Consider the following 12547-nt stretch of genomic DNA (forward strand, 5'->3'; position numbering starts at 1 on the left):
TCCAGCACAGAAATCTCATCTAAGACTAATACCCACCACAGAAAGACGGGATGGTAACCGTGAAGAAATAATTGTTGGTTTTGATCTTAATCTTGTCTGCCTCGCTCTCCGCCAGACTGACGTCACCTGCAGGAGAATGTTGTTGATTTCACAGTTTATAACGAGAACTTTTTAAGGCCCTTCTTATAAGCACAGTTCGCTGTATGATTTAGAACATCAAGGAACGAATAATTAATACTAATGAACAATTCATCACGCGGAATAGAATGATCACATATATCCATGGAGATCATAATGTCTAGCATAAACACAATCATTGAGGTAGTAGATTTGGACTATTGCCATTCACGAAAACAAATATTTAGATGCGAACTTATATAATAAACGCCACACACACACACACACACACACACACACACACACACACACACACACACACACACACACACACACACACACACACACACACATATATATATATATATATATATATATATATATATATATATTAAGTAGAACAGTTTATAAAATATATGTAAATGAGACAAACTAACCTTGTGAGATGTCTTCTGTATCTCTCAGGATATCACTGCCATCGGTATTTGCTGTTGGAGAAAGTACATACGCGTGAAGATTACAAAACATTTTTTTCTGACTGAGAGAAATGCTAGTTTAGATATCGCTTTATTTTAAGATTAACTTAACTTAAGATAAAACATATGCAGTGTGCTTGTGCTTAATTAGGGGATGAGTGTGTTTAGCTCTACAAAGATTTATATTCTTCATATGTAATTAATTTTCATTTGCACCGTTGAGTTATATTTGCTATTCCATTATTGACGATAGTGTGTGGAATATACCTGGAAAAAATATGCTCATCTTTTGTCATTTGACCAAAAAGAGGGTGAAAATAGGAGTTTATAATTTACGTGATATTACCGATATTATGGCCGTAATGGAAGTTTCTTTGTAATCGTACATTATTTGTTGAAAGGTGTTTATTTTCATTTTCAAAGAAGTCTTTGATTTAGGCACCTGGATAAAATAATATTAGACGGAATGCAACTGAATAACTTACGAGACACTGACCTTGACATTTCGTCAAACCTAATGTACTTATTCCAACACCAATATTACAAAACAAGAGTACAAATATCACATACTTGTAGTTACGGGGTTGATCAGCTGGCCACCAGTCAGGTACGACTCAGCTAAAAGCAGAAAAAAGAAAAAAAATCACCAAGGATAAACAGTCCAGATATGATCACGAAATCTAAAATCAACATCGCTATTTCAAAACAAAACTACGGCCCCTCACCTGTTACTTCCTTGGTGGTATCAAGTGTCAAACTGCCCAAACTGTTGACCGACGTGAGGGCAGTGGAAATGTCGTTCTTCGTGGTCGTCGTGGCTGTGCTGTCCGACTCGACACTGGCACGGACGACCACGCTGCCGGAGAGGAGTTCCATGACGACCACGTTCACGACTGCTTTAACTTTCTCTCGAAGCGTTGTGAGAAGCTGGTATGAGAGAGAAAGAGAGCTTGAGCTTTAAACCTTCTTTTTGGAAAATTATGAGTTTCTCGAAGCGCTGTGAGAAGCTGGTTTGAGAGAGAGAGAGAAAGATTGCGAGAAAATTATGAGTTTCGGGTTGTTGGTACGAATTTCGTTGGGGAGGTCTCCTCTTTTGTTATAATTTCTTTGAAAAGAGACTGGAACTGCAATATATGCCTTAATGAATCTGGTCTGATGATATCGTAAGGAGATGTTAAGTTTGTAGGTGATTGTGCCAATAATCTACCGACAGTTTATAGGTCTTTGGACTTTTAAGATGATATTGAAATGTATCTTTGTAAAAAGTATATATGAGTATAAGATAATTTCAACAGGAAGATGCTACTTATATTGAAGGTTGATATGGAAAAAGGATGTTCATCACGAAGCAAGAATTATTACAGTATATTGCGTCTGAATTTTGATTATGCTGTGAGAATGTAGCATGGTAAGTCAGCGCTCTTAAAAATGATATAATTAAAGTCAAAGAAAATCAAGAACTCCAAGAAAAAAAAAAAAAAATATATATATACATATATACATACATATATATATGTATATATATATATATATATATATATATATATATATATATATATATATATATATATATATACACACACACACACATATATTTACCAATGGCTGAAAGGTATTCTTGAAGTTCTTGAATGCGGAAGAGGTTGGGTCAGACATCGCCGTTTCGAACTGTCGGTTTGTGACCTTTAACTTGACACTGACCCAGCGGTTAGCCACGGTGAGGGCCACGGTCTTCACTGTTGAGGGAAAATGGAAAAAAAAGTTTGAAGGCAGGACGTGATTTCAGGGATGCGTCTTGAAAATAATTATGATAGTTTGTTGATTATCAGTCTCTATATCATTTGACCTGATTCAGTATAATTTTCAAGTATACATTTAAAAATAAAAAGATATTAAAATATAATAGTTATGGGAAAAAAGGTCCAGGCAGTCCGTAATCATAGAAAATTTCTAGGTATTAATTTCGACAGAAAACGTGTTAGCCTGGTATATTTTAAGGCTAACTAAACAAATCTTATTGATGTTGACATTTTCAGATAGCTTACTTTTTTGGCGACGCAGGAAAAGCAGTTTGAAAATTACACAGAAATTCGAAATGGCATTTTGTCCAAATAGACCAAGAGGATAAAACAACCAAGCAATAAATGAATAACATATCCCGGAAAGATGTCAGTCGACAGCCTTTAACAGTCACTCTAAACTCTGAACTTACGCGTGAAATCCAGATTCTGCATGTCCTGATTCTGCAACATGGAGTTCCTGAGGGCAGCCAGGTCGACGTTGGAGTTAGCAGTGGCGAGGTATTCTGCCCTGACTGTGGTGGCGTTTATCTTTATCACTCGCTTTAACTTCAAGGCTGAGGTGACTTTCGTGGTCTGAGAGGATGCCTTTACCAAGTTCGTGTACTGTGGAGAATTCTCGGTTTAAGTTACTAGGATTTATGGTATTAGCGCACTAAGTAGTATCAGTATGATATATATTATATGATATATTCTTTTTTTACTGTTTATCTTGTACACTGCCCTCTCAAAGTGATCCTTACAATACGAAATTTTTCAAACGATATCTAACATGTTAACCTTCGTGCCACAATATATCTCCCTCAAGAATAACGCCATCACAAAATACAATGCCAAATATGCACCGTGACTGCTACATCTTCTAGGTTATATCTCCGATCCGCTATGTAGTAACAACGCTAACGGCCAGATAGTGAGGCTGACAAATAAAAGAAACCAAAAGGAAACCAATGGATCCCCCCCCAAAAAAAAAAAAAAAAAAAAGGGAAACCAAAACGACGATAACGTCACGACTGTACGCTAATTAAAATTTGTGTGGAAAAAAAACTATTAGAATAAGTAAAATAAAAGTTGATGAAAATACGAAGCAACAAGAGGATTAGTATTATATTCTATGACACGGCTACTCAACTGGCGGCCCGAATCCGGATCTTCTGAGCGGGACCCCAGGCTCCAGGAGGAGGAAAGTGTATTGAAATAAACTGCTGGTCCTGACGATAGATTCTTGAAAGTGTATTTCCTCGATTGACTGTAGGGTAAGTTAGGGGACACATGGGAATGCTATGGAGTACTCAGATTGGTGGTTTTCATGATTCCGCGTAAGATATTTATCCGGACCTTTGCATTTACTGGAACTTGTCTAACTGGACTTCTGCTCATAATAGTTGAGTAGCCCTGCTCTATACAATAAAATGTACGTGAGCGTCATTTAACATTCTTGACTCTAACGAGCAACATAGATCAGTAATTCCTCCCCCCTCAAAAAAAAAAAAAAAAAAAACTTTGACATACAGCAAAATTTATTATGTTATAGGGACACTCAAGGACCACGCAGATTTTTTTTCAGAGATCTGTTGGTGATAAGAAACACATGACAGCGCCTTACAACTAACGAATTCGTTATAAATAGCTTTACCGTAGTCGCTGCATCTTGAAGGCCGGTATAACTACTGGAGGTTTTGGTCAGATAGTCGGTGACCTGAGTTGATGTTAGACCTTTTAGATTCACAGACATGAACAGTCCGGATCCTGAAAGAAGTAGAAATAGATTATATCGTGTGTGGGAGGCAGTATACATGCGAGTTACGCGTGCATGTGCGTGAGTATACATGCATATTTACATACATACGCAGACTCACATACATATATATCTATTTATTCAGAGAAAGAGAGAGAGAGAGAGAGAGAGAGAGAGAGAGAGAGAGAGAGAGAGAGAGAGAGAGAGAGAGAGAGAGAGAGAGAGAGAGAGAGAGAGAGAGAGAGAGAGAGAGGGGCGGAGGGAAAGACATATAGTAAGATAAAGAGAGAGAAAGTTATGCTGCATATGTAAAAAGGGGGTAAACAAAGTCTGTGTACATACACACCTTGCTCACTGGATGCAAAATGGTCACATTGTATTAAAAAGAGAAATTCTACAGTGAAGTAATTCATATGCAAACAATTAACTCTAAGTTATTTTCATAATAATATCTTCGGTTTATATTATATCCTACGTAAAACTGTCTGAATCATTATGCGTGCATTTAGTTCACTGACTGTCCAAAACAACCGCGGAAGTGCACAAACTGTATATCTCCCTCAGTGGAAGGTTTCACGGAGGACTCCCAACTCACCACTCACGCTCGTTTTGTCCACTTCGACGTTATCTGGAAACAAAGAGGAAACTACTTATAAACAACCCTTGTCTTCTTTTCAATAACGTTCCCCGAATAATTAAATTATATTTAACAAGGTATTTTGTCTTTGAAACTTCAAAAAAAAAAAAAAAAAGAAATTGAGTTCCATGAATTATCTGGATATACTTGCTCTTTATGCCAAGTACTGTTATTCTCTCATTATTTATGTTATTTTTCACTTGTAAACAGTATAACACTGTTAAGCACTGAAATTCTATTTATGGCCGTAATAAGAAATTCTAAATTAATCGTCTAATTTTGTTACAGCAATAACAATAGGCTATAGATATAAGAGTTTATTTCACAAATAGAGTTTTATATTGTTTCAGTAATAATTAATAAACGTCGACAGCTCGATTTGGCTTCTCACTGACAAAGTATAAGACTTGATAATAGTATATTGCTCAGCTTTAATATAATAAGACTGTAATATAAAACCAGATAACTGGCACTCACCCAGAGTAGAAGTGGTGGTTCCTGTTGTACCGGTTGTGTTTGTGTTTGTATTCGTGCTTGTAGCAGTATTTGTGTTTGTACCTGTATTTGTATTTGTGTTTGTGTCTGTATTTGCAGTTGTTCCACCTGATGATCCCGATGTACCTCCTGTAAATAAACGGGAAAGTTAAAGTGGCAACCTGACCAATCGAAACGTCTAGCTAACCGTTTAACCGTTGTTAAATCCACGGGGTTCTTGGTCAGATCTGAGTTCCCCTTTGCTAGAACTAATATTGGAATTACCTTGTGCGCGCTGATGTGTGAAAGAAATGCAGATGTAGAGTTCTTTATATTTAAAGACACGGAGGCGTAAATAAAATAAATAGAATGACAGGACACGGAATATTTACGAGTCTGTCGGATTATGATACTTTTTATGGATTTCGAATAGGTAAGTAGAAATTATTTGAAAGACTGAAAAGAAAGCTGAAATTACGGCTAAAAACCAAAAACTTTACATTTCTTCATGGCTACCGAGCGATAAATTCATGGCATGGTGAAATATAAACACCGATTTATATATTCCATGCATTCTGAAACACCCCATGCTTGCCGTTCGCAATTAGACCTGGAAATAAAAATGGTTACGTAACCAGTGCTATACTGACACACCTTTTGTATTAAACTATTACTCTGTAAGGATCCGTCATGTTTTCTAAAAATGGTATCACCTGAAAACGTGTCATAATATGTACTGTCAGCAGGTACTGTAGTATGTGCAAATATATTGTGCCTGTTGTGTATTGTGACGAAATAGGTGGTAATGGAAGCGGTGCATTTATCACTGGATATTGGTAGTGAGTGATGTTAGTAACAGTTTGTCCTGGTATCACAACATGAAAACATGAAGCCTGTTTTATGAGGATTATACTGCAGGTAGTGTTATAAAAGCTAGATATTGTAAATGTATTGTAGATTTAGTGTTGTGATAAATTATGGAAACTTGATATTGGGGAAGAATCTTTAGTCATTTTAAATGTAAGGAGACATGTGCGTTCATATTCAGAGACACTTGGGGAGGACATCTTAGATGGAAAGCCGGACCGACAGCTCGAGGTAATTAGCTGAAGGGCGCGAGAGGCCCGTCTGGCTCTCGGTCTAAGATGTCCCAAGTGTCTCTTGGGACACCTTAGATGGAGAGCTGGATCGGCATCTCAACCAATCACCTCAAGCTGTCTTGCGCCGCAGCCAACGGTGATTGGCTGACGGGCGGAAAAAAGTGTAGATGTTATATCTGGTCTCGAGATAAATTGTGGATATTTGGTAATGGGGCAGATTTTCAAGTGTTTTAGATGTAGGTAAATAAGCGCCCTCATAATCAGACACAATTGTGACGGAGAGCCGGACCGACAGCTCGAGGTAATTGTCGTGCGTGAGAGACCGGTCTGACTCTCTGTCTAAGGTGTCCCAAGTGTTTTTGAATATCGCTCATATTCAGAGATACTTGGGACACATTAGACAAAGAGCCAGACCGGTGTCTCAACCAATCACTTCAAAGTCGCTGCCAACGGTGACTGGCTGACGGGCACGAGATACCCATCTGGCCGTTCGTCTCAAGGGTTCTGTCTCTGATAAGAGCCTATGGTCGATACGCTCACGTTCAATGATACTTGGGACACCTTAAACGGAGAGATGTCTCGACGGTGATAGATTGGCGGGCGCAAACTGCTAGTCTCTGAGTATGAGCGATAGCTCGATTGGTGGCTGTGCTGGTGTTGTCATGGACTGGAAATGACAAGTAGACCAGTTAATATAGTATTAGCTTTGTAAAATTTACAAATGTTATTGTGAAAGACTGTGCAGTTTATTTTGATTTCCAGTTACTGTACCATGTTGGTTTTACCGGAACTGGAAGTGTCAAATGTGGTATCGGCTGTATCTGAACCTGTGGTGGGTAAGATGTGAATTAGGGTTGGTTTGTGGGTGATGAAACTTCTCGGGAGAACTAGACTTAAATGAAATAAGCGGCAATGGAAGCGGTGCTTGTATTGTTGGGTATTGGTATTGAGTGATGTTAGTAACAGTTTGTCCTGGTATCACAGCATTAAAACGCAAAGCCTGTTTATGAGGATTATATTACAGGTATTGTTTAAAAAACTGCTAGGTGTTGTAGATGTTACATTTGGTGTCGTGACAAATTGTGGATAATTGGTAATGGGGCAAAATTTCAAGTGTTATAGGTGTAGGGAGATGTGAGCACTCATATTCAGAGACACTTGGTATGGAGAGCTGGCCCGACAGCTCGAGGTAATTGGCTGAAGGGCGCTAGTTACCAGTCTGGCTCTCCATCTAAGATGTTCCAAGTGACATTGGTTATCACCCATATTCATAGTTACTTGGGACAATTTAGATGGAGAGCCGGACTCGAGATGTCTAAGGTATCCGAAGTGCCTCTGAATAGAGCGTATAAGTGATGCGCTCACATTCAGACACTTGAGACACCTTAAACAAAGAGACGGTGATTGGTTGGCGGGCGCGAAGTGCGTCTCTGAATATGAGCGATGGTTTGGTTGGTGGCTGTGCAGGTGTTGTCATGGACTGAAAATGACTAGTTAAGTTAATTTAGTGTTGGATTTGTAAAAATACAGATGTTGCTGTGAAAGACTGTGCAGTTTGTTTTGATTCTCAGATATTGTCATGCGGTACCACGTTGGTTTTACCGGAACTAGAAGTGCCAGAAGATGTGGTATCGGCTGTATTTGAACCTGTGGCGGGTAAGATATAAATTAGTGTTGGTTCGTAGGTGATGAAACTTCTCGGAAGAAAAAACGCAATGTCACCACCATATATATTTAAAGATGTTAATTTTTCTTTCCAAATAAGGCATGATAAATGTTTAGGGCGAGAATAGATGGTAAAGAAAAAACCTACATATATGTAAATGAATTATAATACGAGTTACCTTAAGCACACATCTGAACATTTACACTGATATACATTGTTTCCTGGTGATCGCTACCACAACAATAAAGAAAGAGGCAACTGCAAGACAAGCGCTAGTTTGATGTACAACGCAATGATGATTACAACTTTAACCCGGAAAAAAGAAAAATAAATAGAAGAGTATACTTGTGCAACGATGGACTTAGAGGCTGCGAAAAAGTTGTATAAAAAATATATTCAAGGTGAAAGACTATGCTCCTATAGCAAAAAGGCCAGAATCTCCAAAACCTTTTGGATTATCATGAATTAACAAAACCATGTCACAACGAGTTTCCAAGATCCATTTGTAAATCTGCAGCACTCTAATATACTGCACAATGCTTTTATCGTGCACACTTGTTCCTGCAGTTAAACTATGTGACTTTTACTATACCGCTACAACTTTTATCTGTGATTTATTATGAAGCAAAGATGTGTTGTGTTTTCACTATACAGCTTGGCTCTCAGATTCATCCTAACCTGAAAATATCAGCCAAAGCGTGGTAACTTAAATTATATTGTAGTGATAATGGTTAGAATGCTGTTTGTAAGAGTTGAGATCATGTCACTATAAGATGTGCTGAAGGCAGGTAATTAGTATAGCATGATGTGCACTTGAAATAAATCTTACACATGCCGTTTTTGTCATGTGGACTGAGACCCATAGATATAAGTGACCTGGCAATCAATGCTATGCTAATACACCTTGTAAGTATAGTATCACACTTTGAGAATACATCTTATTCTTAACTTTTAGCTTTGTGCCTAAGTGGCTATTGACATGGTTATGGTTATATAACCAACGCTACACTGATACACCTTTTGTGTATTGATCACTTTGTAAGCAAAAATTGTCATAATAAGTACTGTCAGCAGGTATTGTAGTGTTTGCAAATATATTGTGTATTGTGATGAAATAGGTGGCAATGGAAGCGGTGCTTGTATTGCTGGGTATTGGTACTGAGTGATGTTAGTAACACAGCTTGTCCTGGTATCACAGCATGAAAAAGCAAAGCCTGTTGTATGAGGAGTATGTTGCAGGTATTGTTAAAAAAAGAAAACTGCTAGGTATTGTAGATGTTACATTTGGTGTCGTGATAAATTGTAGATAGTTGGCAATGGGGCAGAATTTCTAGTGTTTTAGGTGTAGGGAGATATGAGCACTCATATTCAGAGACATTTAGGACGGAGAGCCGGATCGACAGCTCGAGGTAATTGGCTGAACGGCACTAGTTACTGGTCTGTCTCTCTAAGGTTTCCCAAGTATCTATGGATATCACTCATATTCAGAGATACTTGGAACACCTGAGATGGAGAACCGAACTGGCATCTCAACTAATCATCTCAAGCTGTCTTGCCCCACAGCCAACAATGATTGGCTGATGGGCGAGAGATGCCGTTCTAGCTTTCCCTCTAAGGTATCGAAGTGTCTCTGAATAGAGTGTATGAGTGATGCGCTCATATTCAGACACTTGGGACACCTTAAATGGAGAAGTGTCTCGATGGTGATTGGTTGGTGGGCGCGAAATACTAGTCATCTGAACACGAGCGTTTGATTTGATTGGTGGCTGTGCATATATAGTGCACATATAGTCCAGTTAATATAGTGTTGACTTTGTAAAAATGCAGATGTTATTGTGAAAGATTGTGCAGTTTGTTTTGATTCCCAGTTACTGTCATGCGGTACCACGTTGGTTTTTACCAGAACTGGAAGTGTCAGATGTTCCGGCTGTATTTGTACCTGTGGCGAGTAAGATGTAGATTAGTGTTGGTTTGTGAGTGATGAAACTTCTCGGAAGAAACTAGACTAACATGAACATAATGTCACTGCCATATATTTTTAAAGATATTAGTTCTTTCCTAATAAGACATGGTAAATGTTAAGGGCGATAATGAATCATGATAAAGAAAAACTTATATATATATGTAACTGAAGTGTAATACGAGTTATCCTAAGCACACAACTGAACATTTACTCTGGTACACATTTTTCCTGGTGACCGCTGCCACCCTACGAAATTCTCTGCCTGAGTATATTCAAGAGCAAAAGGCTCCTATGACAAAAAAGCCAAAAGTAGGAAACATTACATTTTCTCGTGATCGTGAAGTAACCAAACCATGTGACAAGGAAGTTCCAAGACCTATTCGTAAATCTCCTGCACTTTAATATACTGTTCGTTGCTTTTATCAAGTGTACTTGTTCTTGCAGTTAAACTATGTAACCAATACTACACCGATGCACGTTTTATATGTTGATTTATTATGCAGCAAGGATGTGTTGGTTTTTCATTATACAGCTTGGCTCTTAGATTGATCTTAACCTGAAAATATCATCCATATTATATGGTAATAATAATAAATGATTAGAATGCCTTTTGCAAGAGTTGAGTTCATGGCACCATAACATGTGTTAAAAGCAGGTAATTAGTATTGGATGATGCAGCAGGTACTGTAGTATGTGCAAAATATATTGTGCCTGTTGTGTATTGTGATAAAATAGGTGACAATGGAAACGGTGCTTATATTGCTGGGTATTGGTATTGAATGATGTTAGTTTATCCTGGTATCACAGCATGAAAATGTAAAGCCTGTTGTATGAGGATTATATTGCAGTTATTGTAAAAAAGAGAAAAAAAGCTAGGTGTTGTAGATGTTACATTTGGTGTCATGATAAATAGTGGATAATTAGTAATGGGGCAAAATTTCAAGTGTTATTGGTGTAGGGAGATATGTGCACTTATATTCAGAGACACTTGGGACGGAGAGCCGGACCGATAGCTCAAGGTAATTGGCTGAAGGGTGCTACTTGCCAGCCTGGCTCTCCATCTAAGATGTCCCAAGTATCTATGGATATCACTCATATTCAGAGATACTTGGGACACCTCAGATGGAGAGCCAGACTCGAGCATCACATCCAACGATGATTGGCTGATGGGCACGAGATACTGTTCTAGCTCTCCATCTAAGGTATCTGAAGTGTCTGAACAGAGCATATGAGCGATGCACTCACATTCAGACACTTGGGACACCTTAAATGGAGAGACGTCTCGACGGTGATTGGGTTGGCGGGGGCGAAATGCGTCTCTGAATATGAGCGATGGTTTGGTTGGTGGCTGTGCAGGTGTTGTCTTGGACTGGAAATGACTAGTTCAGTTATTTTAGTGTTGGATTTATAAAAATACAGTAGTTGCTGTGAAAGACTGTGCAGTTTGTTTTGATTCCCAGTTACTGTCATGCGGTATCACGTTGGTTTTACCGGAACTAGAAGTGCCAGAAGATGTGGTATCAGCTGTATTTGAACCTGTGGCGGGTAAGATATGAATTAGTGTTGGTTCGTAGGTGATGAAACTTCTCGGAAGAAAAGAGACTAACAAAAACACTATGTCACCACCATATATATTTAAATATGTTAATTTTTCTTTCCAAATAAGGCATGGTAAATGTTTAGGGCGAGAATAGATGGTAAAGAAAAACCTACATATATGTAAATGAATTAAAATACGAGTTACCTTAAGCACACATCTGAACATTTACACTGATATACATTGTTTCCTGGTGATCGCTACCACAACAATAAAGAAAGAGGCAACTGCAAGACAAGCGCTAGTTTGATGTACAACGCAATGATGATTACAACTTTAACCCGGAAAAAAGAAAAATAAATAGAAGAGTATACTTGTGCAACGATGGACTTAGAGGCTGCAAAAAAGGTGTATAAAAAATATATTCAAGGTGAAAGACTATGATCCTATAACAGAAGGACAGAATCTCCATAACCTTTTGGATGATCATAAATTAACAAAACCATGTCACAACGAGTTTCCAAGATCCATTAGTAAATCTGCAGCACTCTAATATACTGCACAATGCTTTTATCGTGCGCACTTGTTCCTGCAGTGAAACCATGTAACTTTTACTATACTGATACAACTTTTATCTGTGATTTATTATGAAGCAAGGATGTGTTGTGTTTTCATTATACAGCTTGGCTCTTAGATTCATCCTAACCTGAAAATATCAGCCAACGCATGGTAACCTAGTTGAGTTCATGGCACCATAACATGTGTTAAAAGCAGGTAATTAGTATTGGATGATGCAGCAGGTACTGTAGTATGTGCAAAATATATTGTGCCTGTTGTGTATTGTGATGAAATAGGTGGCAATGGAAACGGTGCTTATATTGCTGGGTATTGGTATTGAATGATGTTAATAACACAGTTTATCCTGTTATCACAGCATGAAAACGTAAAGCCTGTTATATGAGGATTATATTGCAGTTATTGTAAAAAAGAAAAGAAAAGAAAAAAGCTAGATGTTGTAGATGTTACATTTGGTGTCATGA

General features: G+C 38.1%; 1 protein-coding gene across 11 annotated transcripts in view; it reads right to left on the reverse strand.

The window, feature by feature from the left end:
- LOC119575048 (serine-rich adhesin for platelets-like) overlaps nucleotides 1-12547 on the reverse strand; it is a 34780-nt gene that overhangs the window by 1820 nt on the left and 20413 nt on the right. For 6 of the 11 annotated variants that reach the window (XM_037922430.1, XM_037922427.1, XM_037922424.1 and 3 more), the window contains 12 exons: nucleotides 11462-11506; nucleotides 9908-9946; nucleotides 7944-7988; nucleotides 5245-5391; nucleotides 4726-4758; nucleotides 4029-4141; nucleotides 2806-2998; nucleotides 2193-2329; nucleotides 1319-1520; nucleotides 1164-1211; nucleotides 555-605; nucleotides 37-126 (listed from right to left, as the gene is read on the reverse strand). In XM_037922430.1, the coding sequence (XP_037778358.1) occupies nucleotides 37-126; nucleotides 555-605; nucleotides 1164-1211; nucleotides 1319-1520; nucleotides 2193-2329; nucleotides 2806-2998; nucleotides 4029-4141; nucleotides 4726-4758; nucleotides 5245-5391; nucleotides 7944-7988; nucleotides 9908-9946; nucleotides 11462-11506 (1143 nt within the window). The remainder of the gene's footprint in view (nucleotides 1-36; nucleotides 127-554; nucleotides 606-1163; nucleotides 1212-1318; nucleotides 1521-2192; nucleotides 2330-2805; nucleotides 2999-4028; nucleotides 4142-4725; nucleotides 4759-5244; nucleotides 5392-7943; nucleotides 7989-9907; nucleotides 9947-11461; nucleotides 11507-12547) is intronic. The other 5 variants (XM_037922429.1, XM_037922428.1, XM_037922422.1 and 2 more) reach the window with 4 other exon arrangements.

This window comes from Penaeus monodon, chromosome 7 (assembly GCF_015228065.2).
Source record: "Penaeus monodon isolate SGIC_2016 chromosome 7, NSTDA_Pmon_1, whole genome shotgun sequence".
Lineage (NCBI taxonomy): Eukaryota > Metazoa > Arthropoda > Malacostraca > Decapoda > Penaeidae > Penaeus > Penaeus monodon.